This window comes from Terrapene carolina, unplaced genomic scaffold (genome assembly GCF_002925995.2).
Source record: "Terrapene carolina triunguis isolate 2854851 unplaced genomic scaffold, T_m_triunguis-2.0 Scaffold136, whole genome shotgun sequence".
NCBI classification, from domain to species: Eukaryota; Metazoa; Chordata; order Testudines; family Emydidae; genus Terrapene; species Terrapene triunguis.
The window spans coordinates 10038935-10063231 of record NW_020664487.1 but is presented as its reverse complement, the minus strand read 5'-3'; the positions used below and the strand labels follow the sequence as shown (position 1 = coordinate 10063231).

General features: G+C 42.3%; 1 protein-coding gene across 1 annotated transcript in view; it reads right to left on the bottom strand.

Moving 5' to 3' along the window:
- Positions 1–15867, bottom strand: part of TECRL (trans-2,3-enoyl-CoA reductase like) — a 107083-nt gene extending 91216 nt beyond the window's left edge. Inside the window, exon 1 of the mRNA XM_026653341.1 lies at positions 15634–15867. Coding sequence (XP_026509126.1) covers positions 15634–15867 — 234 coding nt within the window. The remainder of the gene's footprint in view (positions 1–15633) is intronic.
- Between the last annotated feature and the right edge of the window lie 8430 nt (positions 15868–24297).

The window sequence follows — 24297 nt, the reverse complement described above, 5'->3', positions numbered from 1 at the left end:
TAGTCTTAAAGGTGCCACAGGACTCTCTGTTGCTTCTTAAAGTACAGTATCCCAGATTTCCTCAATGACATGAGGCAATTCACTTGAGGTGGAATGCTCAAAAGAAGTTAGAAGTTTAGCTCCTTTTGAGCATCCCATCCTTAGTCTCTGTGCCTCAGGGATGCATCTGTACCATGGGGCTAATAGCTAGGGCCGGATCCAGGCGCCAGCAAAGGAAGCAGGTGCTTGGGGCGGCCAATGGAAAGGGGCGGCACATCTGGGTCTTCAGCGGCAATTCGGCGGCGGGTCCCTCACTCCCTCTCGACCCGCCGCCGAAGAATGAAGCGGCGTGGTAGAGCTGCTGCCGAAGTGCCGCCAATCATGGCTTAATTTGGGGGGGGGGGGCTTCGCCGCTTGGGGCGGCAAAAAAGCTGGAGCCGGTCCTGCTAATAGCACTTCCCTTCCTCACAGGGGTGCTTTGAAGAGAAACACATTGAAGAGTGTTAGGGGAGCAGTTATAAATTACAGTAAGGTGTTGCCTAGGGGATAGCATGTTAGACTGAGACTCTAGAGACCTCAGTTCAATTCCCAGATCTAGCACTGGGTGACCTTGGGCATGTCACTTCACCTCACTGTGCCTCATTTTACCTTTCTGTAAAATGGGGATAATGATACCAAACATCTTTGTAAAGTGCTTTGACATCTATTGATGGAAAGATGTGGGGTGTTATTATAGAAGTACCTTAGACAGAGAGGATATCACAAATGCTACCTGTCCCTTTTTCATATTATCTTTCACCTTTAGAGGTCAAGGAAAGATAATAAGTCCATTGATGGATGCAACACAATTACGTACTTTCTAGTGCTGAAGGATTATTTTCAGTGGCTAAGGTTAAAAGAATGTCAATAAGAATTTGAGTTATAGAAATTGAACAAAAATGATCTTCCTATTAATTATTATAGTTGAATTTTAATTAGTTTTTTAAGTTTGTGGAAAACCAATACTGTTGAACTATGCACCTCCTCTATGTACTAATTTTCAATGACTATTGAAAGTCTGAAACTCCGCCATTTGAATTGTTTGTTATATTCAAGGTGTACAAACGGAGAAGTTGGATAAATTAAAAGAAATAGTCACTGAAAGGTGGCAATGTAAAGACTTCATTTCTTAGAATCCAGAACCTTAACACACATGAACCAAAACCAGAGAGACACGAAGTAGGCTGCTCCCTTCGACAGAAAGCTAAAGCTCACCCAACCCTGCTTTAGGCTGGATTTTTGCAGACTGACTCTGATCACACCCCACACACTTCCCGCAGAACTCCATAGCCTGCAAGAAGGACCAGGAAACCCTTTACGATGTAAAGTTATGGCTTGAAAATTGTGTACAAACTACAATACATCACACTGTTCATGAACATTAGACAGCCAGAACCTTAGTCAGCGTAAATCTGCTCAAGTAGAGTTATGTCAGCTTACGCCAGTGGAGGATCCGGCCTAGGAAGTAGATAAATAACTGTCATGGGGTAACTCCCCACACTGGCATCTCCTGCTGGGCGTTTCGGGAATTAGCTCAGTTCTAGCAGGTACATCCTCAGGTGGTGGTGGTGGCTCTCCCATCTTCACCTCCAGACCCATTACAACTCCTTCCTCTTGGGGTCTGCTTTGTGGCACAGCCCTCTGGCCATGTCACCATCTGGTATCCCCCCCAACAAGAGCCCAGCCACTCCTCACAGCAGCTTGGCGGTCCACAACCAGGATGCTCCTTCAGCGGGTTGGGGGGGGGGGGGCAGCCCAGGGTCCTTGAAAAAAGCAGCTTCCTGCTGCCTCTTCCTTCCCGCTCACTGTCTCTACTTCCCCAGAGCCTCAGTTCCTTTGGCTCCTGCCCCTGGCTCCAGCTCCTTTGCCCTATTCCCAGGGCCTCCAGCCTGTAATTCCTGGCAGACCACCAGGAGCCCACTAAAAAAAACAAACAGTCTTCTCCCTAGGGCTCCGTGCAGCGGACTAACATTCTCTGGTCCGCAGCTTCCTTTTATATGGGCCGGCTGGGCCCTGATTGGCTGGTCCAGCCGCCGCCCTAATTGTTTAGAGCCGCCGCCCTAATTGGCTGTTTCCCCTGCAGCTGCCTGCTGCATAGCCTCCCTAGGCTGGTTTTATCCCTCCCAGGGCCAGTCCTATTAGGTTCCAGGCAGTGGGCGGGTGCCCCGTCACAATAACTAATTGGAATGCCATTTCTTTGTTAAAATGAAGCATGCAACAAGTATCTCTTCAATACGGCTTTCATATACAGCCCTTGCCTAGGGCACGTGCTGTGCTATCAGCAGGAATTGATGAAAAATCAGTGCGAAGAAAGAGCCATTCTAATTCATCTTCATTTTTTTTTTTTTTGCCTTTGACTTAGCTTCAGCTGATTTGTTCCTCTTTGTGCTCATTTTCAAAGAGTGTTAAAAAAGATGTTGCACTGTCCATATCCTCCCTACATACTCTCCAGCTATGACCCCATTTGAGCTTGAGCCATGAATGAATATCATGATATTCATTTCCAAACACAATATTATTCAGCAGAGTCCCATGCTTATGGGAGATAAGTGGTTACATGTAAGAAAGTATCTTCAGCAACCGCCAGTGATCAAAGCGTCTATCATGGAATTTGACACCTTACCCCTGGATTGCTGTGGAAGTTATACACTAAGGCCCAGATACACACAGGTATGGAAATCTATGGAAGTTAGGAGCCTAAATACCCTAAACTGAGATCTGGATCCAGACTTTCCCAGAATTCACAGATGTTCAGAGCTATGGTTTTAGTTCATGCCCATTATCACCTACCTGGGTATTGTTTGACCACAATTAGTAAGTTACTACCGATAATTGTGTGCTCAGATTGGCTTTGACATATAAAATAATCTGAATGACATACTTTGTGGTTCTGAATGAATTTCACTTGCAGACAGCATACAAAAATATCAAGAATAGAAGGTCCAAATTCTCTGCTAGTGCAAATCATCACAGATGCATTGAGTTCTGTAGAACTGTGCCGAGTTACAGCATTAGAGAATTTAGTCCCAGAGGTATACTAGACTGATATATCATAGTAGTAGCTATATTTAGGTAATATATTAGGTAGCAATTTCCACAGGTGCTCTAAACACAGGGTTGTTGTCATCCTGGAGAACTTTGAATCAATCAAATCCATATTTGAAAAGTGTGGTGGAAGTAGTGCATGACTATTAATAATGTTATAGGAGACAGTTACAGAATCCTTCACAGTTACAGAATCCCTTTGCACCTGGAGGCTGAGAATACTTGAATACTATGGGGCAGTCATTATTTTCTACCTTCCCAGTGTCATCTTGGCACTTCAAATAGTCTCTCTTTGCAAGGAAATTGCTGAAAGCAAAGGACAGATAATGCAGGAAAATACTTAAGGCACAGGAGTGGGATAAGGTAAAATGGAAAGAGAAAGAAGTCTGTTAACATTTAAAAAGCTTTCAATCCGTTCCTGACTTTACTATGCTTGTTTCTGAGAAAACCTCATCACTTCATAGCATCGTACAGAAAGGACACTACCGAGGTTAAGTTCACATTGCAGGCTCAGAAGGAAGGTCTTGTGGTTAAGAGGATTCAGGAGATCTGTGTTTAGTTCCCTGCTCTGACACAGGTTTACTGTGTGACATTGGACAAGTCACCTAATCTCTCTGTGTCTCATTTCCCCATCTGTAAAATAGGGATAATAATCCTGTTCTTCTCTTATTTTGTCTATTTAATCTGTAAGATTTTCAGTAGAGCTGGGAGAAACTTTTTAGCCAAAATTTGTTTTGGTTTGGGGGTTTTTTGGCCAAAAATGTGGATTCAATTCAACTGAAAAATTTTGTGGATTTGTTTTGAGTTCAGCAAATTGTTTCAGTCAAACTAAAAAATCAAAATGCAGGAAAGCGGACATTGTTTGATGCTGACATTTTTGACATGAAGCATTTCAATTTTTCAAGTTGAAATAATATTTCATTTAGGAATAAAAATTTTAGCTTCAGGTAGACCAAATCATTTTATTTGACCTGAAATGAATTGTTTTTCAACTTTTCGATTTGTTAAATATTCTGGCAGGAGGGGGAATGGTTTGGGGTCGATGCAAACCTTTTTGGGGGGGGGTACAGACAGAGAACTGAAAAATCAGTTATTCACCCATCATTGCTCTTCTGGGCCGGGACTGCCTCTAATTATGTGTTCCCTTCACAGATTGCCCCAGCAGGCACTTTGCCTTCTTATGAGTTTGACAGCAAGTTCCCTACGGTCCTTGCTGGGAAATAAAAAGAGGAGAAAGAGACAAGAGAGAACAGGAAATAAAGGAGAAAATGTAATAGGGATTAAAAATCAGCTCTAAAACTGGTGTGGTCAGAAATTCAATTATTTTTTCACAATACCAAAGACTGTCAAGAGAAGATGTTTGCTGATTCTCTTTTCAACTCATTTTTTTTTTTATTGTGGAAGTACAGTGCACGTTAAAAAGGAGAGAATGGTTTTTAAAAGATAGTTTTAAAAAAGAATGATTTAAACGTAGAAAGTCATATTATGATTACAGTATTAATATATTTATAGTCCATTAATACATGGCTCGGGTACTTTGTGAAGTACCACAGGCCTCATATTTCAGAAAGTACCTCAAACATGTAGCAATAAATCATACCCTGGTACGTTTTAATGCTATAGTAATGCACATATAGGAGGTGATCATACAACCACATTTCCATCATGGGTTCTGCTGATTAACCTCTAGACTAATATGGCATCTGAGGCCCCCTATAATATTGTAATGCTACCATACAGTCATAACTTGCAATTACCCATGAATTATCCTCAATATAATGGTTCGATCCTCAGCTGGGGCATATCCATCCCTGTTGTAACTCCTCTGAATTTCATAGACTTACATCAGGGGGAAAGATGACCCACTGTTCCTAGCCAGGATGATGGCTCTCATGAACAGCTTGATGAAAAGCCCATTGATGTCAAAGGGATAGATTTGAATCAGGCCCTCAAAATTTGGATTTCATTTTTTTTCACGTCCAAAGAGTCTTCTCACTAAAGCAGGGAATGAATAAGTAAAAGCCTGACATTTAAAAGAGGCTTCCGAACTTTGGAAATTATTATCATTTAAAGCAGGAATCCTCTTTAATGGTTTCTATAATTCTCGAAATTACCCACTTTACCAACTTTTGCATGCCCCAAGGTTACCAGCTCTCTCCCTAGCAGAAAACCTGATCTCCGCTAAATAAATCAATAGCTTCAAAGGCTGCTCCCAGGTATTCTGTGTCCAAAACCACATCAGAACAAGAGAAATAAAAGGGAAGAGCAAGCAGAAAATAATGCATGCAAATCTCCCCTTTTACATGAAGCTATCAGTTACAGTATTGACATTTCTATGAGTAGGAAGACGTGAGTCCAATGATTCTGGTTTAATAGAACTTGAGTTTGTTCACCTGCAGGGTATTTTGCAAGGTTCAACTAGTTACGCAGGGTAGGGTTTTCTCTTTAGTTTAGTTTTGTTTTCCCCTCCCTACCTAGTGGTTAGAGCAGAATCCAATTCTGAATAAGCAATTAACAATAATAACCCCTAGCTCATAGGTCACCCTTTCCATGAGTAGATCTCAAAGCACTTTACAAAGGAGGTCAGTATCATTATCCCCATTTTACAGATGGGGAAACTGAGGCAGGGGGAGGTGAAGTGAATTGCCCAGAACCACCCAGCTGCCTAGTGCCCGAGCCAAAAATGGAACCCAGGTTTTCTGAGTCCCAGGCTGATCCCAGACTCTAGCCACTAGGTCACACTGCAAATGTCTGCTGGTAATATGCTTGTAAATGAATTACGACTTCTATTGCAGTAGAACCTAGAGGCCCCAGCCCAGGTCAGTGGCCTATGGTTCTAAACGCCATAGAAACACATCGTAAGAGACAGATCCTGACCCAAAGAGCTTATATTGAAAATAGAGTGTGGAAGGGTTGCACAAATTCCAGTGAGTTGCCCAAGGCAGGATAGTAGGTCAGTGGCCAAGCCAAGACTGGAACCCCAGCTATCTGAGCCCTAGGCCAGTGACCTATTTGCTAGACCAGCATGTTGAGAAGTTGAAGCAGTTTGTTCCAAATCCTTATTCCAGCACCCACCCTAAGTAGCGGGGCTTGGCCACGGGGTAGTTCCCCAGGGAGCGGCATGGAAGGCAGGCCCCACTAGGCACTGTAGCCAAGAAGCACTCCCTCTCCAGGGAAGAGGATCTGCTACTAGTGGACCCTCCAGCCTGCATCCAGCCAGTCCTTGACCTGTCCCCACCCGTTTGTTGTGGAGTCCTGCGCTGTGCAGGGCTAAGTGCCACTGCATGGTCTCTCATGGGATTCTGTCCGCCACCAGCAGAGCAAAAGCGCACAGGCTATGCGGTAGGTGGGGGTGCAGTGAGGTGCATGCTTTCTGCATGTATCTCGGTCGCTGCAAAGGAGGCAGGCTGGTCCCACTGCTGGAGGGCAGGGCGCTGCCACAGGGAAAGGGTGGTGATTCTTTAGGGAGACGTATCGTCCATGAACCCAAACCTGGGGAATTAGAGTGCTGACTTCAGTCAGGCCCAGTGTATTTCCTGAGGGCTGGCTTGCCATCCCAGGAAAACTCTGCCAAAGGAAATGTTACAACTGCAAGAAGAAGAAAGAAAAAAAAAAGAAAAAAAACACCGGGGAGGCACTCAGCACATTTGATGATTTGCACTGGATGAGAGTCCCTAATTTAGTCCTCCAACATTTCTGTTCATCTGAGTCTTCACCACCCTGGGGCCTGATTCTTCACCACCTTGCCCTTTGCACGGTCATTTTCACCAGTGCAAAGTACACGTAAAACAGCACCAGATCACAATGGTACCACTTTATATCCCCTTTGCATTAGCTTTGCACTGGCCTTGATGTCTGCAGAAGTTGTGGGACAATGGAGAATCAGGCCCACTAGCTGAATACATCATTTGAGGTCTTCCTTTTCCTTCTTTGTCTCTCCTTCTTTTTGTGTGTTGACAAAGACACCTGTCTTTCTTCCATTCCCAACCTTCGCCTCCCTTCCTTTCAACCCAGACCAATGCATTTCCTTCTGACTCCCATGATCTTTGGATCAGGTCCAAGTGCATTTTGTTTTGAAGGTTCATACAGTTTCTTATTTCGCCTGAACCCATTGGCCTAGCTCTATTAACGGACATAACAGTAAAAGCTATCTTAAAAGGTATTCAAGACAATTAACGAAGGGATAATCAAGGGCTGCAAGGTACTGTAAGTACTAGGAGGAAAGGTTTCTGATAATTCCATTGTTTAATAAAGCACATATTCCTTTAAAAAGACCTTTGGCGTTCATGTTGTTCCATTGAAATTATTTGCATTTTTTCATTTGTGAAGTGTATCCACAGATATAGCTGTAAGGCAACTCAATTATACTAGAAAACGGTTTTACAGTTCATAGTTATAATAGCTGGAGAAACCCCAGAATTGACTGTGTTCAGAATGGCTAAGGGATCTTTCAAAAGTATTATGCAAATATCCTATCTGGATTTTAGTGGTCCTGAAAATATAGGTTTTGTTTAGCTGCTGCTGTTCCCAGTGATGGTCGCTGCTAGATCATGAGTGTTGGCAGCTGTTCTAAAACTTGCTCTTGTCTTAAGAGAAAACCTGAGTACATTTCCTAGAAAAGGAGCTGTTCAATGCTACTGCTCCTAGCCCATCACTGCTGCATTGTAGAGCCAAAGAGGAGAGTCTGATGTAAAATGAAATGTCATGTTATTGCAGGGAATAGCTTTAAGAACACTCAATACCCTATTTTAAAGGTAGCAATTGCTCACTTACAAATGAATGCAATTTTTATAAATATAACATACAGGTCAGAGTGTGGGAAGTTAATTTTACTTGCTAGAGATGATTATACATGCCTGACTCATGCCTGCTTTATTTGGCTGCTTGTGAGCTATGGAGGAAAATAGCTACTTTATTATTCCACTCTTCAAAGAGTGGAGATCAGTGAAGTTCCTTGTGGGTGGGATATGATACCAGGGTCTAGTTTCTATAAAATAAGGACAAGAGGCCCGACTGTGCTCTCATACCAGTATAAAATAGGAGCAACTCTGCTGATCACAGAGTCGGAAGAGCCCTCAGGAGGTATCTAGTCCAACCCCCTGCTCAGAGCAGGACCAATCCCCAGACAGATTTTTACCCCAGTTCCCTAAATGGCCTCTTCAAGGATTGAACTCACAACCCTGGATTTAGCAGGCCAATGCTCAAACTACTGAGCTATCCCTCCCCCAATGATGATGAAGATGGTAGCCCTAGAAGGCCCAGCCATGGAGCAGGCCCACATTACGTGAGGTGCTGTACAAAGGCAGAACAAAAAGTTGGTCCCTTGCCCAAACAGTTTACAGTCTAGTTAAGCCAAGAGGGTTACACCAATGTAAAACTGGTGTGAGTGAAATCAAAATCAGGCCTAATGTTGCTTTGTGGCTTACGCTGATTACTCAATGTCATATCATATAGCAACAGGGGGCATAGAATTACATTGATTAAAAATAATACTAATGATCATTATTCATTTGTATTGCAGGAATGTTGGGGAACCCCAGTCATGGAGCAGGACCCCATTGAGTAAGGTGTTGTACAAACATAAAACAAAAGAATGATACCTGCTCCAGAGAGCTTCTGATCGAAGCAGATAGAGAGAAACGTCAATGATTAGTCCATAGTTTAAATAATTTTTGTACATGTGAATGTTAATAAATGCATAACAATAATACACAGGTCTTATATCGTGCATTTCAAGCATTCAAAAATCATGAGGCAGCCCCCAAAATCACGAGCATGTCATAAAAATCATGAGATCGATAATAAAATAATAATAATAATAATTATTAAATCTGAAGGCTTATTTATTTGCCTGCTGGTTTGTGAGCTTTTAGGGTACAAATTTTCAAGTTTTCTCTCCAATCATGAGGAACTGAAGGATACTTTACAAAAAAAAAAAAAAGAAAATGGAGAGTCTCACATAATCACATGACTCCAGGAGAAGCGGCATTAAGAAAACCCCCAATATCATGAGACTTGTGATAAAATCACAACAGTTGGCAATGCTGCATCTAACATTTATGTGCTTATTGCGGACAAGCAGAAAATGGCATGGGGCAGTGGAGAGTGGAGTTGCAATGGGGAAGGGGCAGCAGTAGGCATTGGTGGGGGCTGGTTTGCAGAGCAGAGGGAAAGTGGGTTTCCCAAGGTTTGCAGAGCTCCCGTCCTATGCATTTTAGAAAGTGAGATCTCCCTGTGGAGACTCGGAAAGTTCCCATGAAAAAAATCCCTGCCCTGTAAAAGACTGGGAGTGCGTCCTCGCGCATAGCTCAGCCAGCAAAATGCTGAATCACATAACTGCCGAGCTTGAAGGGTTTTGATGAGGAAAGCTTTCTCTGTTGCTCTTCAGTGGGTGAGTTCTCCTGCAAAACAATGCTGTACAACACATTCTGTCTTAAAAGCAACTCATGCAACATTAATTACACTGTGCCATATGTGTTGGAAAATGCATTTTACTACAAGTTAATCTGAAGAAAAAATAGTATGTGGCAAATGCTGCAGCATAAACAAAAATGGCTGAGTTGATTTAACAGTGTTCATAAATCAAACCACTGCACATTTATAACCTTAAAAATAAACTATGTCTGGATTTTGGAATAAAGAACAAATAAAGTCAGTTGAAAAATGGTAAGTAACTTTCATAAACAATTTTGAAATTTTCTGAGGTTTTGATAAAAAAGATGAAAACTGAACATCAACATGTTTTCAGTTTTTCATAGCTTTCCAGAACATACTGTATATGCATAGATTACAAAGGACCACTGTTATCATCTAGTCTGACCTCTGCAGGGCCCACAACTTCCCCGAAATAATTCCTGTTTGAGCTAGAGCAGGTCTTTTACAAAAACACCAATCGCCAGTGATGGAGAATCCACCACAACCCCCAGCAAGTTGTTCCAATGGCTAATTACCCTCACTTTACTTCCACTTCTAACCCTTGGATCTAGTTACACCTTTTCTGGCTAGATTGAAAAGCCCATTATCACATTTTTGTTCCCCACGTAGGTACATACTGAGTGGCTTTGGGGGTTTTCTTTCTTCCTCCCTTTTCTTTTTTCCTTCCCTTCACTCTCCTCCTCCCCATACCTTTTTCCTGCCAAAATGGGAAAAGCGAGGGTACAGAAAGAAACCTAACACAAATGTTGGCACGGGCGGGGGGAGGAGGGGACGACGACAGATGATATTGTTATATATATATATATATAAAAGCTTGAACAAAATATGTTGACCAACTCTAATCATAGGCCTTCTCACTCCCCTGCAGACTGTGACCCACCTTTAGGAAGGAGAACAGGAGTTACTTGCCTGTGAGCAAGTGAGTGGGAAGAGATTCATAGATTCTATGGCCTGAAGGGACCATTATGGTCATCTAGTTGGACCTCCTGTGATTGGATCTCACCCAGTGATTCCCGCACAGAACCCCAGAACTTCTGTTTGAGCCTGGGCGCATCTTTTTGGGCTTTCCTCCCCTCAATTTTCTAATGTCTTCACAACAAACCCTTTCTGCCTAAAATGTTGAGCACATGGTCTCCTCCTAGAAGAGAAGTTTGGGGAAACTTTGAAGAATAACCAGACAAAAACATTTTGGAGATAGGACCATTTGAAATTTCTCAGGAAAATCTCCAGACTCTAATCCCTGAAGTTTCCCCAATACAAAAACATAAAAATACTAAAATATTCTCCCCACCATAAATACCACTGATACTACAGGTGGAACCCTTCTTCTCCCCATCTTCTTTAGAAGTGTTTTGAGATTTAATTTAAATATATGACTACATTTTTACTGACAGTCATTTGTAGAATACACTCATGCTTCAACATTCATGAATAATACACACATTACAAACACATATTGATAAAATGTTTGGAACTCACTTCACCAGTGTTAAACAGGAATGGAGAAGCTTTCCTGGATTCATAGAATCATAGACTATCAGGATTGGAAAGGACCTGAGGAGGTCATCTAGTCCAACCCCCTGCTCAAAGCAGGACCAATGCCCAACTAAATCATCCCAGCCAGGGCTTTGTCAAGCCTGACCTTAAAAACCTCTAAGAAAGGAGATTCCACCACCTCCCTAGGTAACGCATTCCAGTGCTTCACCACACTTCTAGTGAAAAAGTTTTTCCTAATATCCAACCTAAACCTCCCCCACTGCAACTTGAGACCATTACTCCTTGTTCTGTCATCTGGTACCACTGAGAACAGTCTAGATCCATCCTCTTTGGAACCCCTTTTCAGGTAGTTGAAAGCAGCTATCAAATCCCTCCTCGTTCTTCTCTTCTGCAGACTAAACAATCCCAGTTCCCTCAGCCTCTCCTCATAAGTCATGTGCTCCAGCCCCCTAATCATTTTTGTTGCCCTCCGCAGGACTCGTTCCAATTTTTCCACATCCTTCTTGTAGTGTGGGGCCCAAAACTGGACACAGTACTCCAGGTGAGGCCTCACCAATGTCGAGTAGAGGAGAACGATCACATCCCTCGATCTGCTGGCAATGCCCCTACTTATACAGCCCAAAATGCCGTTAGCCTTCTTGGCAACAAGGGCACACTGTTGACTCATATCCAGCTTCTCGTCCACTGTAACCCCTAGGTCCTTTTCTGCAGAACTGCTGCCTAGCCATTCAGTCCCTAGTCTGTAGCAGTGCATGGGATTCTTCCGTTCTAAGTGCAGGACTCTGCACTTGTCCTTGTTGAACCTCATCAGGTTTCTTTTGGCCCAATCTTCTAATTTGTCTAGGTCCCTCTGTATCCTATTCCTACCCTTCAGCGTATCTACCACTTCTCCCAATTTAGTGTCACCTGCAAACTTGCTGAGGGTGCAGTCCATGCCAATCCTTGAATGCTCATCACCTTGCAGGCTAAATCTGATATACATTGTAAGCTCTTTGGGGCTCAGACTGTCTATTCACAATATGTGCATACAGTGCATAGTACGATGGGGCTCTGATCCTTGAGTGCAGCTATTTTTATCTGTCTCTCACTTCACTTGTATAACAACATTCATAGCAGAGTCCCAAGAGCTAGGTATTATTAATTATCATTAATTGTGTAGAGTGCATCTATGGCATACATACACCTATGCAAAATGTATTACCAGTGCAGCCAACTCTTGGGATTTTATCACAAGTCTTGCAATATTAGATGTTTTTCTTAAAGCCCCAGCTCCTGGAGACAGGGGATTTTGTGAGAATTTCAACTTTAAAAAGATATATTTCTAGCCTTCATGGTTTCAGAGAAAAGCCTGAAAAGTTGAAGCAAGTGTATCCTACAAGCTCAGAAACCATAAAAATGTAAAAAGAATCTAACATTTATTAGTGTTTACACTTCAAGATTTTTAAGCCAATCTCATGATTTTTTGGGGAGTGAGGGGTGGAACTCCTGACTCATAATTGTTAAATATTTGGTACAGGCACTGCTGAATTACTCTTAACCCTCCTTTCCTATACCTCTCCCTGCAGAAACTTTATTCTTTGTGCAACTACAGTCTGGCATCTTTCCCCCAGAGATATTAAGAGAAAGAAGGAATCAGTCAACATCTCTATATTTAAGTATCCCGTTATCATTATTAGTGAATACGCAAAGTGGGCCTAAACAAGATTAGGCCCTTTTTGTGCTAGGCATGCTACAGACACATACCAAGAGACAGCCCCAAAAAGCTTACAGTCCACATAGACAAGAAAAAGGAAATATTATTATTCTACAGAAGGCAAGTTGAGGCACAGCGTAATCCAGTGATTTACCCAACATTGCACAGGAAGTCTGTATGATCAACTGAACCCACATCTCCTAAATCCCACTCTGATGCCTTAACCACAAGACGATCTTCCTTGTTATACAGTCTATAGCGCCAGGATTCTCCTTACTGAATGCACAGATCTTCTATTAACTGTAATGGGATTTCTGTGCCAGTGTAATGATGACAACTAACCCATCGGGTAGCAGTGCCTGGTACTTATCTTCAGAGGGATTAATCATCTCTTCCCTCCACCTGAGCTTCCATAAGGGTGAGAGAATAAGAGGCACTTGCTCTGTCATTATTGATTTAGTTTTCCAGTCAGATTTATTAAACTGGGAATATTACACATGCATTTGCTAAGCAGCATACTCTGAATTGTTAACAATTTGCAACGACGGAATAAGAATGTATATATTTTAAAATATGTGCGTGGTGTGCCCGCCTATTATTAATCTTGACAGGAAATAATTACACACAGGGCTGAGAAGTGAAGTTAATAGCAATTATATTAGAAATAGAAAGCAGACATTAGACGTGTCATGTTAGGTCTGTTCTATTCTCCATTTAATTAAGCAGCAGGTTATGTGAAATTTAGTGAAATGTTCTCTTCATTGCTGTAATAAACTATAGAAATATGGTGCACTGATACCAATGAGCTCTAGTTGCAATACAGAATGAATGTATTAATCTCTGCCTTTGGAGTTGCTTTGGAATGGGATTTCCATAGTATACTAAGGGGTTTGAACACTCAGATGAATGGGAATTGGACATCCAAACTCCTCAGGGAGCTTTGGAAATCTGAGGCTTGTGTTATTTTTTCAATGATCTCTTGTACGATGCCTGGAAGTGGGGTAGGGGAGGCGTTCCTGGCAGCCAATACACAGGTGGCCCTGGCTTTCTGGCTAGATGCCACAAGCCCATGAATTCAGTTGCCCTCTCTGCAACTGAGCCTTTTTTACTTGGCATTTATGGAGCATGTCACAACCATCACTCAGGTATGAAGTGGGTAATTACTATGAGTCCTCTCTTGAAGCGGGGGAGCCTAAAGTTTGGGAGGTTTTATCTCAAGGAAGCCCAAAAATCAGTACAGTAGAGCCCCGTTTATCTGACCCTACACTATTCGTCTCTCCGTATTAATGGAACAACCAGCGCACAGGTCCAGAAGTGGGGTCTCTCTCCTGTAGCGCTGCAGCTCGCACTGTCCCATCTCCAGATTATCTGGATTTTTGATTATCCGATGTGGCCGCAGTCCCAATTAGATCAGATAAACGGGGTTCTGCTGTATCAGGACTAAAACCAAGGCCTCCTGGCCGGTAGCTATTCCAGTACACCACAGTAATGTTTAGACAAATCATGTTAGGGTGGGATTTTTCAAAGTGCTTAGCATTCGCGTAACTCTGCTCCCATTGAAGTAAATTCCATGAAGTCAATGGGACTACTGATGAACTTAAAGTTAGGTAAATGCTTACGTTTTTTGGGGTGTTTTTTGGATTGGAGACTTTATTCAGTATATTTTCAAAAAACACATTATTGATTATTATTATTATTATTATTATAGGAGATCTAGTTAGTTTTGCAGTACAGACATAATCACACATTAAAAAATAATAAATAATGTATTATATCTTTGTTGACCATTCAATATTTTGCAATATTAATGCAAACGAATGGATTTATTTAATATAAACTAGATATCTATATTACAGAATGGTGCTTTGAAAGACCATGAATGCTGGAAATTTTTTGGTGTATCCCAGCCTGCACATATAAACGATGTTAAAATTAATATCTTCAGAAGTCTGAGTTATTTGTTCCAGTGTGTGTGTGGGGGGGGGGGGGGGGACGGGGACACAAGAATCTTCAGTAAGGAAGATAATAAACCATTACTGTTTAGCCAAATGAGAAGTCTCATAATTCTGCTGTGCCATGCTAATGTTCTATACTCTAAAGAAATATTCTGTATTTTACAATTTTCCGTGCAAAATTCAATAGGTCAGATTGCCTGCTGGTGTACACTGGAATAGCTCCATTGACTCAATGCTGATTTTTTTTCCAGCTGACCCTCTATTTGTAATTATCCAACATTAATAAATAGCTTTGATTTTCCCCAAAAGCCATGGGTAATCCAGCCTCCGAATCTGCAATAGAAATCTGTGGTGAAAATGTTTATTTTTAGATAAAGTCTCTTGAGGTGTTTTCTCAAGCCAGCATTTACTTATGTGGTAGGATCCAAGCTTATCCCATCCCTTTGCCACACTTGTCCATAATTTGAATGTAACTTAAGCCCCAGGATGTACGTCATTAACACAAAAATCTCTCTTAGCCAAACTGCCCTACGTGAAAATCTACTCTGGATCCCGGTTCCCCTTTGGATAAATGGGGTTCTACTCAATGCATTTGGACACTAGAAAGAACCTACAGTACTGCAGTGATTCAAGTCTTTGCAAATATCTTATAAAACTGAATTACCTTTTCTAAAGTGCCTGTTTAAGTATTAGGCCCTGAAATAAACATTGCAATCTCATAAACTATAAAACCTAAGCAAAGTATCTGCTTGATTCTGCTGACCAGTCAGCAGGTATAAAAAGTCCAAACGTATTTATTTGCAAAGGTTTTGGAACACAAGAGAAAAGAATCAAAGGACAGTGAATAAGGAGACATTCTGAGTATGTCCCGGTAGGATGAACAAGATTAAATCCATGTTAGGATAATATTACACTAGAGGAAAAAGTAAACCATAACGGCATCTTTTGAATCACGCACTCAGCAGTGTGCCGAAAATGACACACACTCACCTTATCCACCACACAGATCTGCCTCTTACTTTGGGCATCAAGGATTTCCACTTCAAAGTAAGTGATTTTTGAATGCCTGAGTATGGGCGGTGATCTGAGCTGGCCAGCAGAGAGTACAAGCTGAGACAAGTTGAAAAAAGACCTCATGTCATTCTGTGGCCCCGGCAGTGCGGCTCCATGCACAGCAAAGTCCTTCTTGTGCTCTGCAGCACTGGGTTTATGCCTCCTGAACATTGTGTGACCCAGCTGCAGCAACTGTCATGTCGACACAGGACACTTCCAAGGGGAAATGTGTCCTCCCTGCATCAGTTAAATACAAGCACGGACTGATGAGACATTAAAGGTCAAGTGGCATTCCATTTTGAGAGTCCAGTCTTATGTAGCAGGACTGAAAACAATGGCTCTCTAATCCATTTCTATATTTAACTTGCTATTGTGATGTGCTGCTTTTTTTTATTTTTTTTAAACCAGCATTTGAAACAACACGTCCTACTTACTCCCTTTATCTTGATTCTCTACTATGACAAGTCAGTCCCTGAAATTCCAGGGCCGGAATCAGGAATGAAATGCAATGAATTCCACAGTTATCTATCTGGGCTAGGTGTTTAAACATGTCCATATATGAAAAATATGTGAAATGTCATCTACCCTGGAGCTGTTGGTTAATGCACAAGGGGAAGTTAAAACAACAAAATGCCAGGACTTCATCAGCAGAACTCGAGAGCTGCTGACATATCCTGGTGGCAGAAAAGGTTTGGCATTTGGCTACATTTAATGCAATGCACGGTATGTTATATGTTCAGAGCAGAATTCTCTCCTCAGCTATGCTAATACCATTGAAGCCAAAGAAATTATACCAGTGCAAGGCTCCATTTCAGGAAAGTGTTCACGCTCAGAAAGAATGAAATCAATGGGACTCTTCATGGACTAAAGATTATGTAAGAACCTTCCTGGGTCCTGGTCATTTGAACCCTTTCCCCCACCTAGTTCAATACAGTATTAGCCCTTTTTCTGATGTTCCACACTGAACTAAAAGAGGCCTTGATTTTATAAATAAGGGTCTGGTTAAAACAACACACATTTCCATCATGCCCTTAGTACTGCTGCATTTGCCACTGAATGTCTTTTCATAGAATTTGAGCAAAGCAGTGGCACCATATTGATGTTTTCCATCTCAAGAGTCTCACCAAACTCTGCACCATTTTACGCTGTTAAATGGCAGGAACTCCTCTCTCCCATAAACACTTCTCTTCTAGCACAATCTCCAGGATGTTACTGGCCGAGCACCAAATGAGGGCTGAATTCAACCCACATATTAAAATCAGGCTTGCAGCTATGGCTCATGAAGCGTAGGCACAGAAAAAATCATCCCGCTTGTTTTATGGACAATGAACGTCATTGTGGGATACCCCAGCATGTGTCTCGATTAAACATCGGCAAGATAAAGGATTAACACGATTGCACTGAAAATAAGGCTCTGTTACCTTTAAATCAACCATTACTTAAATATAATTGACCAGTCAACCAATTATTTTGCTGAACACAAAGAAGCACTACACAATATCTGGGAAATCACCAGAATGGAAAGGAGAATGCGTTAAAATTAATACATTGACAGTGGCAAAGATACCAAAAATAAAATCTGTAGGCTAAGGCCATGATCTTGCAGCAATTTATGCACATGCTTATCTTTACATGTGTGAGTAATCCAATTGGCTTGACTACAACAATCCACAGTACATAAAGTTAAGCATATGCATAAGTATTTGCAGGATCAGACCTGTATACGTTATTTTCCTGTTATAATGCTGATCTCGCCTTACCAGTTACAGCCAAATGGCAAAGAGATATGGGACTACAAAACTGAATAAATAGGGCCTAAACCTACTCCCACGGAAATTAATGGCTTGACTTCAATGGAAACAGAATGAGCACACACAATAGCAAAATATACGTATGGATAACAAGAATATATACATTACTAAGAGATACTTGATCTATTATGTGATCCTACGCCTAGCTGATATGACTATGGAGGTTAACCTGAATCAAAGCAGAAGAAAAGTAGTAATACCCCAGATGTCATACATGGACATGTCATGGCACCTTTCTGCACTTGGGACATCATACAAAACCCATTTTAGTTGCTAAAGCAGTTATGTGGCCAATGGTGAGTCTCCCATTTACTTCAATTAACTTTGGACAAGGCCCTTGATTTTGGAATGCAGACCCATGTGATTTTGGGTAGAGGTTATAAATATAGGATGAAATCTTAGCCCCACTGAAGTCAGTCAGTGTTTTGCCATTGATTTAATGAGGCCAGGATATCACCCATACTATCAGTTATTGTTGATAAAGAATTTCAGCCTATAACTGAACTGGAGAATTCTAAGAGTGTGTCTACACTTGGAGGTAGAGGTGTGGCAGGCATACTCATGGAGCTACCATGCTAAAAATAGTAGTGTAACCAGGGCAGCACACAGTCTTGCTGTGTTGAGTACAAATCCGCCAGAACCTGGTTACATACCCAGTATGGCAAACCTATGCTGTCACTCACTACTTCCTGTGCTACCCCTATTACCCTATTATTGTTAGCATGGTAGCTGGATGAGAACTAGCACAAGTATGTCTATATGAACTGGGAATCAGACCCCTAGCTCCAAATGTAGACATAGCCTAAAGCTTATAGAAAGAGTTAATCTGGAAAAAAAATATCCTTCGGTCCATCTACCTATCTATCTAGTTCTAATATTAGCACTCTGCACAGTAATTAATGAATTATTAATTAATTAATGGAGGTATCCTATCTCCTAGAACTGGAAGGGACCTTGAAAGGTCATCGAGTCCAGCCCCCTGCCTTCACTAGCAGGACCAAGTACTGATTTTTTGCCCCAGATCCCTAAGTGGCCCCCTCAAGGATTGAACCCACAACCCTGGGTTTAGCAGGCCAATGCTCAAACCACTGAGCTATCCCTCCCCCCGGTAGTAGCTGAGTGCCTTCCCAAATAAAAACAATCTACAAAAATGATATTTCTCTGTTCTTAGCCAACGGAAAATTACATTATGATAGATGAAGAGGTCCACCCTTCAGCTCAGAAACCAGATAATAGGTATGACATGAATTACAACCACAGAGTAGCCAATATGCCAAGTAGAACAAATATGGAAAATCTGATAAAATGTAGTTTAACTGTTTAGATCACTTGGAAGCACACAGATTGGTGTTAACTGTATTGGACTAAATGAAAATACAGGAAAGTAAACATCAGAGAAGAACACACAGTGAAGACTGGCTGGCTTTCTGGAAGATAAGCTTTAGTCAAACAAGAGTTATGGAGCTCAATATGGGGATAATTGGATGAAATGCTATGCCGTTTTTATAGAGGTCAGACTAAATGAGCTAGTCATTCCTTCTGGCCTTAAAATCTCTCGATCTATGAAATACAAAATATATCTTAACAAACTTCTAGCTGTTTATTAATTACATTGAAAATAACAGACCTATGAAAGAATAACGACAATAATGACTAGATCAGATGCACGTACTAGAATAGAAAACACGGTGTAACAACATATGCAGTTACATTTAAAAATGAAATACAAAGATTTAAAAGTATAACAATAGAACCTTTGCTGCTTATATTGAAAAAAATATTTCACTTCCTGGATACATTTAAATGACATAATTGTATTAGCTGATATTGACAAATGAACAGTAGTAGATCAGAATCCATTTCCATTAAGTAAAACATCTACAGATGTTTTGTATTCATATTACTTCAACACTCTGTTGGTTGTAAGCTAAGCAAATGTTATAGGATATCAATTTTTTTGGTGGTAAATTGGATCGGGCCAAATCTGGTGTACATTGGCACAAAACCCTTGAAGGCAATGGAGCTATGCTGATTTTCACCAGTTGAGGATCTGATCTCCTCCTTTTCTTCTTAACTCATGGGTGTAGGACTTGGAATATAGCACCCTTGATAGCAGTGACTGGGGACTGATGGATGGAAAACAAATCACTTATGTACAAGGTGGGTGAGAGCTACTCTTCCAAAAATAATCAAAGATAGGGTGAGTAAAAGATAACTCGAGATTTAAAAGGGAGATGGCATACAGTAAGCAGCTGATTGGCCATTCATTTGTCAAGGGCTATTCTGACCCTTTAAATTTCATCTCTGTCTTTTACTACTGGCTTTGATGTAAAATAGTTAGGCCCATATGCTTCCCTCCTATGCAGAAGTGCACATGGGGGTGGGGGATTAACAGCCAAATTCAACATCTCCGTTGGCAGTACGGTGCACACACATGCTCCCTATCCAAAGACTGGTGGGGGTGCGGACTGAAGAAAGACCAGAGGCCTCAAAGGGAATGTCCCCAACCCCATGGAACCCCAGCAGTTGTGTGGAGAGATTGAGCCAATGTTAGCCGATATTACCATTGTACGGCAAGATGGTTTGGCAGGGCCAATAGCCCTTGGCTCCCTGATCCCAGTTCATTCTGGAACTCTGGGAGGAGCCAAAGAGCACGTAATTGGAATCAAAGCTGCTTCCACCAGCTTCCAGTCTCTATAACTTTTCCTGCCACACACGGGCCAGTGTTTCGAAGGAGCGCGCTGGCTGTCATGCCCCTGCTCTCAAAGCCTGGCTCTGTTTGCTTTCCCCACTTGGCTGTTGGGCAACACAAGCTTGTATGCAGTTTTCCAGGTGGATCTGCTCCTCTCTGCACCATGCAGGGGGGCGGCATACAGACCACAGGTTCAGGCTGATGGAACAATTTGAGATTTTACACACAAAAGGGATGTCGGCGTTTTGACCTTCTGCAGCCTTCTAATACGCTTCCTTGCAGTGAACAAATATGTCTCTAGCAAGAAGCATTTGGAGAAAAGCAGCAGGTTTGAATGGCTGTACACTGGGACTTAGGAGACCTGCCCTGTCCTGGCTTTGCCACTGACCTGCCTGGGGACCTTGGGCAATTCGCTTCCTACCTGTTTCCCCTCCCGTCCATTGTCAAGTCTATGTAGATAGTTAGATCCGTGGGGAAGAGTTGTTTCTTACTGTGTCTTTGAAGGGTGTCTAGCACACTGGGGCAATGATCTCAGTTATGGCCTCTGAGTGCTACTGAAACATTAATAATATTTGCTAATATTTTGTACTCGTATTTCCCTCCTCCTGGAGTGAAGGAAATTTCCTATTGGTCTACCGTATTTGGCTGTTGAGGCAGCATCTCTGTCACTCAGAGCTCCTGTCGGCAGAAGCTCACCCATCACGGTTTTATCACCGACATTCCAATCTGCGCTGTGGAAGTAGAATTCCTCCTTTCCCACAGGAATCTTGATTAGCGAGAGCCCCTGAAATGAAGTCTGCTGAGCTCCGTTCCAGCGAGAGAGATTCCACTGGCCAAATTATGGCTGTTCCCATGCCAGCCTAAAGCTAGGCAGGTACCCAAATTAATATCTCAGCAACTAAATAAGGGCCTAATTTTCAGAGACTCTGCCATTAATTTTGGTGTAAGTCGTGTGTGTTCAGTCTTTATATAAGTTACGTCCCTTTTATTCACGTGCCTACGTACGTATTTTAAGTGCCTGACTTTATGCCCTCAGTTTGAAAATGCTGGCCATAAATTGCTTGTGTGCCCCTTGACTTGCCAGGGCCAGGAGTTTAGGAGTGAGTCCGGCTATCGGGTTAATGACTTTAAAAATGCTGTTGATTCTGCTATGTGGGTTGATTCTTTACAACTGGAATCCACTTTTGAAACAATCACGTGTACGTGTGCATAGCTACTTAGGCTCCTAGAATCTTGTCTACACAGAGGCATATACGCTATCACAAGATGCTACATACCATATATTTAAAGTTGTATAAAATGGTATATAATATTATCCAGTGTTATTTAAGCACTAGTATTTGATTATGTAATTAAAGACTGCATTGTAATATGTTTGCACAACACTTTGGTGTTTTCTAACTTTCAAGTGCTTAACCATGCAATTTTCACCATAGTTTTTTATATAGAATGTCTAAATTGTATATATATTTACACACACACACACACCACCCTACCCTTCAGGGTGGGATTTTTCTAAAGCACTCAGTACTGACTTAAATCGGCTCCATTGAAACCAAGGATTCAGCAGCTAAAGAGTAGGTACCATGCTTGGGGAGAAAGGCACACAGTTGGAACATGGTGGCTGCATAACACAGACCAACCCTGAGGCTGCTCTAAGTTATGCTTGCGGCTGAAGCCAGCTGCCCGTAGTTTGGGGTATCCCGGCAATGTAAAAGTAGTGCACAGTCATCTTTTTCCTTCTCAGCTGTCCTAGTAATGCTCTGGAGGAGCTGAGGATCTAACCCCACGTGCATCAGCAGTAGGGCTCAGCGACTAGATGCTTGATAATATGGTGTCCATTAGAGATGGTGCCACCTCTCTGCCACAGCTGGCTTCACTAGTGGTCCTAACAGGAGACCCTATCTTGCCAGCATTGACATGGGGTATGTTGAGGGGTACATGTAGCAGGGGATTTCAGACTTGGAGCTGGAAGCACCATACTGAGCTGAGGCAATCAACTGGAGCTTACCCCAATGGGGTTTAGATGCAAAATACCCATTTGATTGAGCAGTGTTTGCTGGGAGTTCACAGACTGTTAATTTGCAATAAGGGAAGGGGGCCGTGATTTTGCTGGTTTACCACCTGCTAGTTCAACAAGAATGGCGTACGTAAATCAGAAAAAGCAGCGGGGGGTTGGTTTTGTTCATCTTGGGCCTCTTGTGAACCTTCTCTCCAGTTGCGAGATGGTGGGGTTTTATTTATGTATTTAATTTTGTGCCCCAAATGGCAAAACTGGTTGTGTTCCAACATTTTGCAAGATATAGTCACCTACAGGCAGAGACCAAGCAAGGGAAATGTCAGCTGAGGAAAAGTTGTGAGTAACTGAAAACAGGATTGGAATGGAAACCAATAGCCAGCCAGCCAGCCATTCGACACAATACGCCCCCCCTCCACCCTCAGCCCCCGTGTGAATGTATGATTTAACAAATGTTAGACAGCTGGAAGATGGCTAGACATTAAATTACAGCTGAATGTTACTGCAATTAGTGCCAGTCTGCAGCAATGGGTCACATTACACTTGGCAGTTTTTCTTGAATGAGAGGTATTGCCCCCCATGTGCTAATTCTGCAGTGTAACATCACTAGTTTCATGTGATGCTGGAGAAAGTTCAATACCAGAGAGTGCAGCGCTAGGAAGATATGTGCCTAAAGACCGCCAGTGACAGAGAGTTTGGATTTGACAAAGCCAGGGGGTGGATTTCTGAGTCCTCATGCGCTCCTGTGCCTGGACAAGCAGGCAGACATGGATATAATACTCCCTAGCGTACTTATGAAAATTGTGTAACCTGGACAAACTCCTGCTTACGTGACAGCCACCATCTTGGGTGACTCCAGGGGTTGAACCAGGGACCTCTTGAACCAAAAGCCTGGGTCCTACCAGGTTGAGCTAAATAAACAACCTCTTAGGCTGGGACATGTAACAGACTCATATCCTCTAAGGACTGCATATCACATGGCATCTATAAGCCACACTGATCAATAAGTTATAAACACACTTCCCTAAACATAGGGAGCCGGCAATTTTCTGTCATGAAACAATGGCAAAACAGACACGTATCAAGACCTGTTATGAATTTTACACAAATCAAAGCAAAATTACCTAAACTTATTTATTTGCCTTCTGCGGCGCAACATTCTCATCAATATAGCACGCGAGATTTACAGAGGTGACTAGCGATGTTGGCTGCCTTCATTTCTGGGTGCCGAGAACCCAGCCTCTGACAACCTAGGCCAGTGATTTCGGCGTTCATTTTAGTGAGGGGTAACGTTTGCCCTTTGCGGTTGCAAAGTAGAGGGGCTAAAGGCTGGCAAACTGAAGCGCTCTATAGTGCTCCAGGTAACCTGCTATTCCAAACATCACAGCCACTAAGGGGACAATGGCCAGGCCTAACTTGTCCCCCATCTGACTAATGTTTTAACTGAATGCTGCTATTACTCAGAAGTACTAAGTGGCAGGAGGTGGCCATGAATGTTGCTACTGGTAGAAGAGCAGTACGGTTCACCTCCTGCCTCGCTGCCTGGAGTTACCTGATCCTGCACTAGCAGGATTCCTTTTACTCTAAAGACAGCAAGCTGCTGTGCAGAGAGAGCTATGGAGCTGGTAGGGCAAGGAGGAGAAGCATCAGCCCACACAGTGAAACTCCGCCAGCCTCTCTCAGTCAAACTTTTGCCAGCCAAGTGCCAATGGATGGCTTCCCCTGTGGTACTCAGAATGGGAATCTGCAGGGCTGGATTAAGGCATAGAGAGGTTTTCAAACTTTCTAGGCTGTGTACCTCTTTCCAAATAATGTAGTCTACCAAATACTCCCATCTGAGATAGGGTCATAATATACCTATGATTAGATTGCCAAGTCTGACTAAATAAAAGCCTTTGTCCGCCATTACAGGATTCTTCTCAAGAAGCCCCTGATGAGAACTCACGTCCCCCTAGAGGTACACGTATCCCCGTTTGAATACAGGCCCCTGCCCTGGCCTTTCTGCCTGGAGTCCGTCACGACCTCTGAATCTCAAATTATTAAAATGTCAGTTTCTAGCCCTCATGGTCACAAGAAAAAAT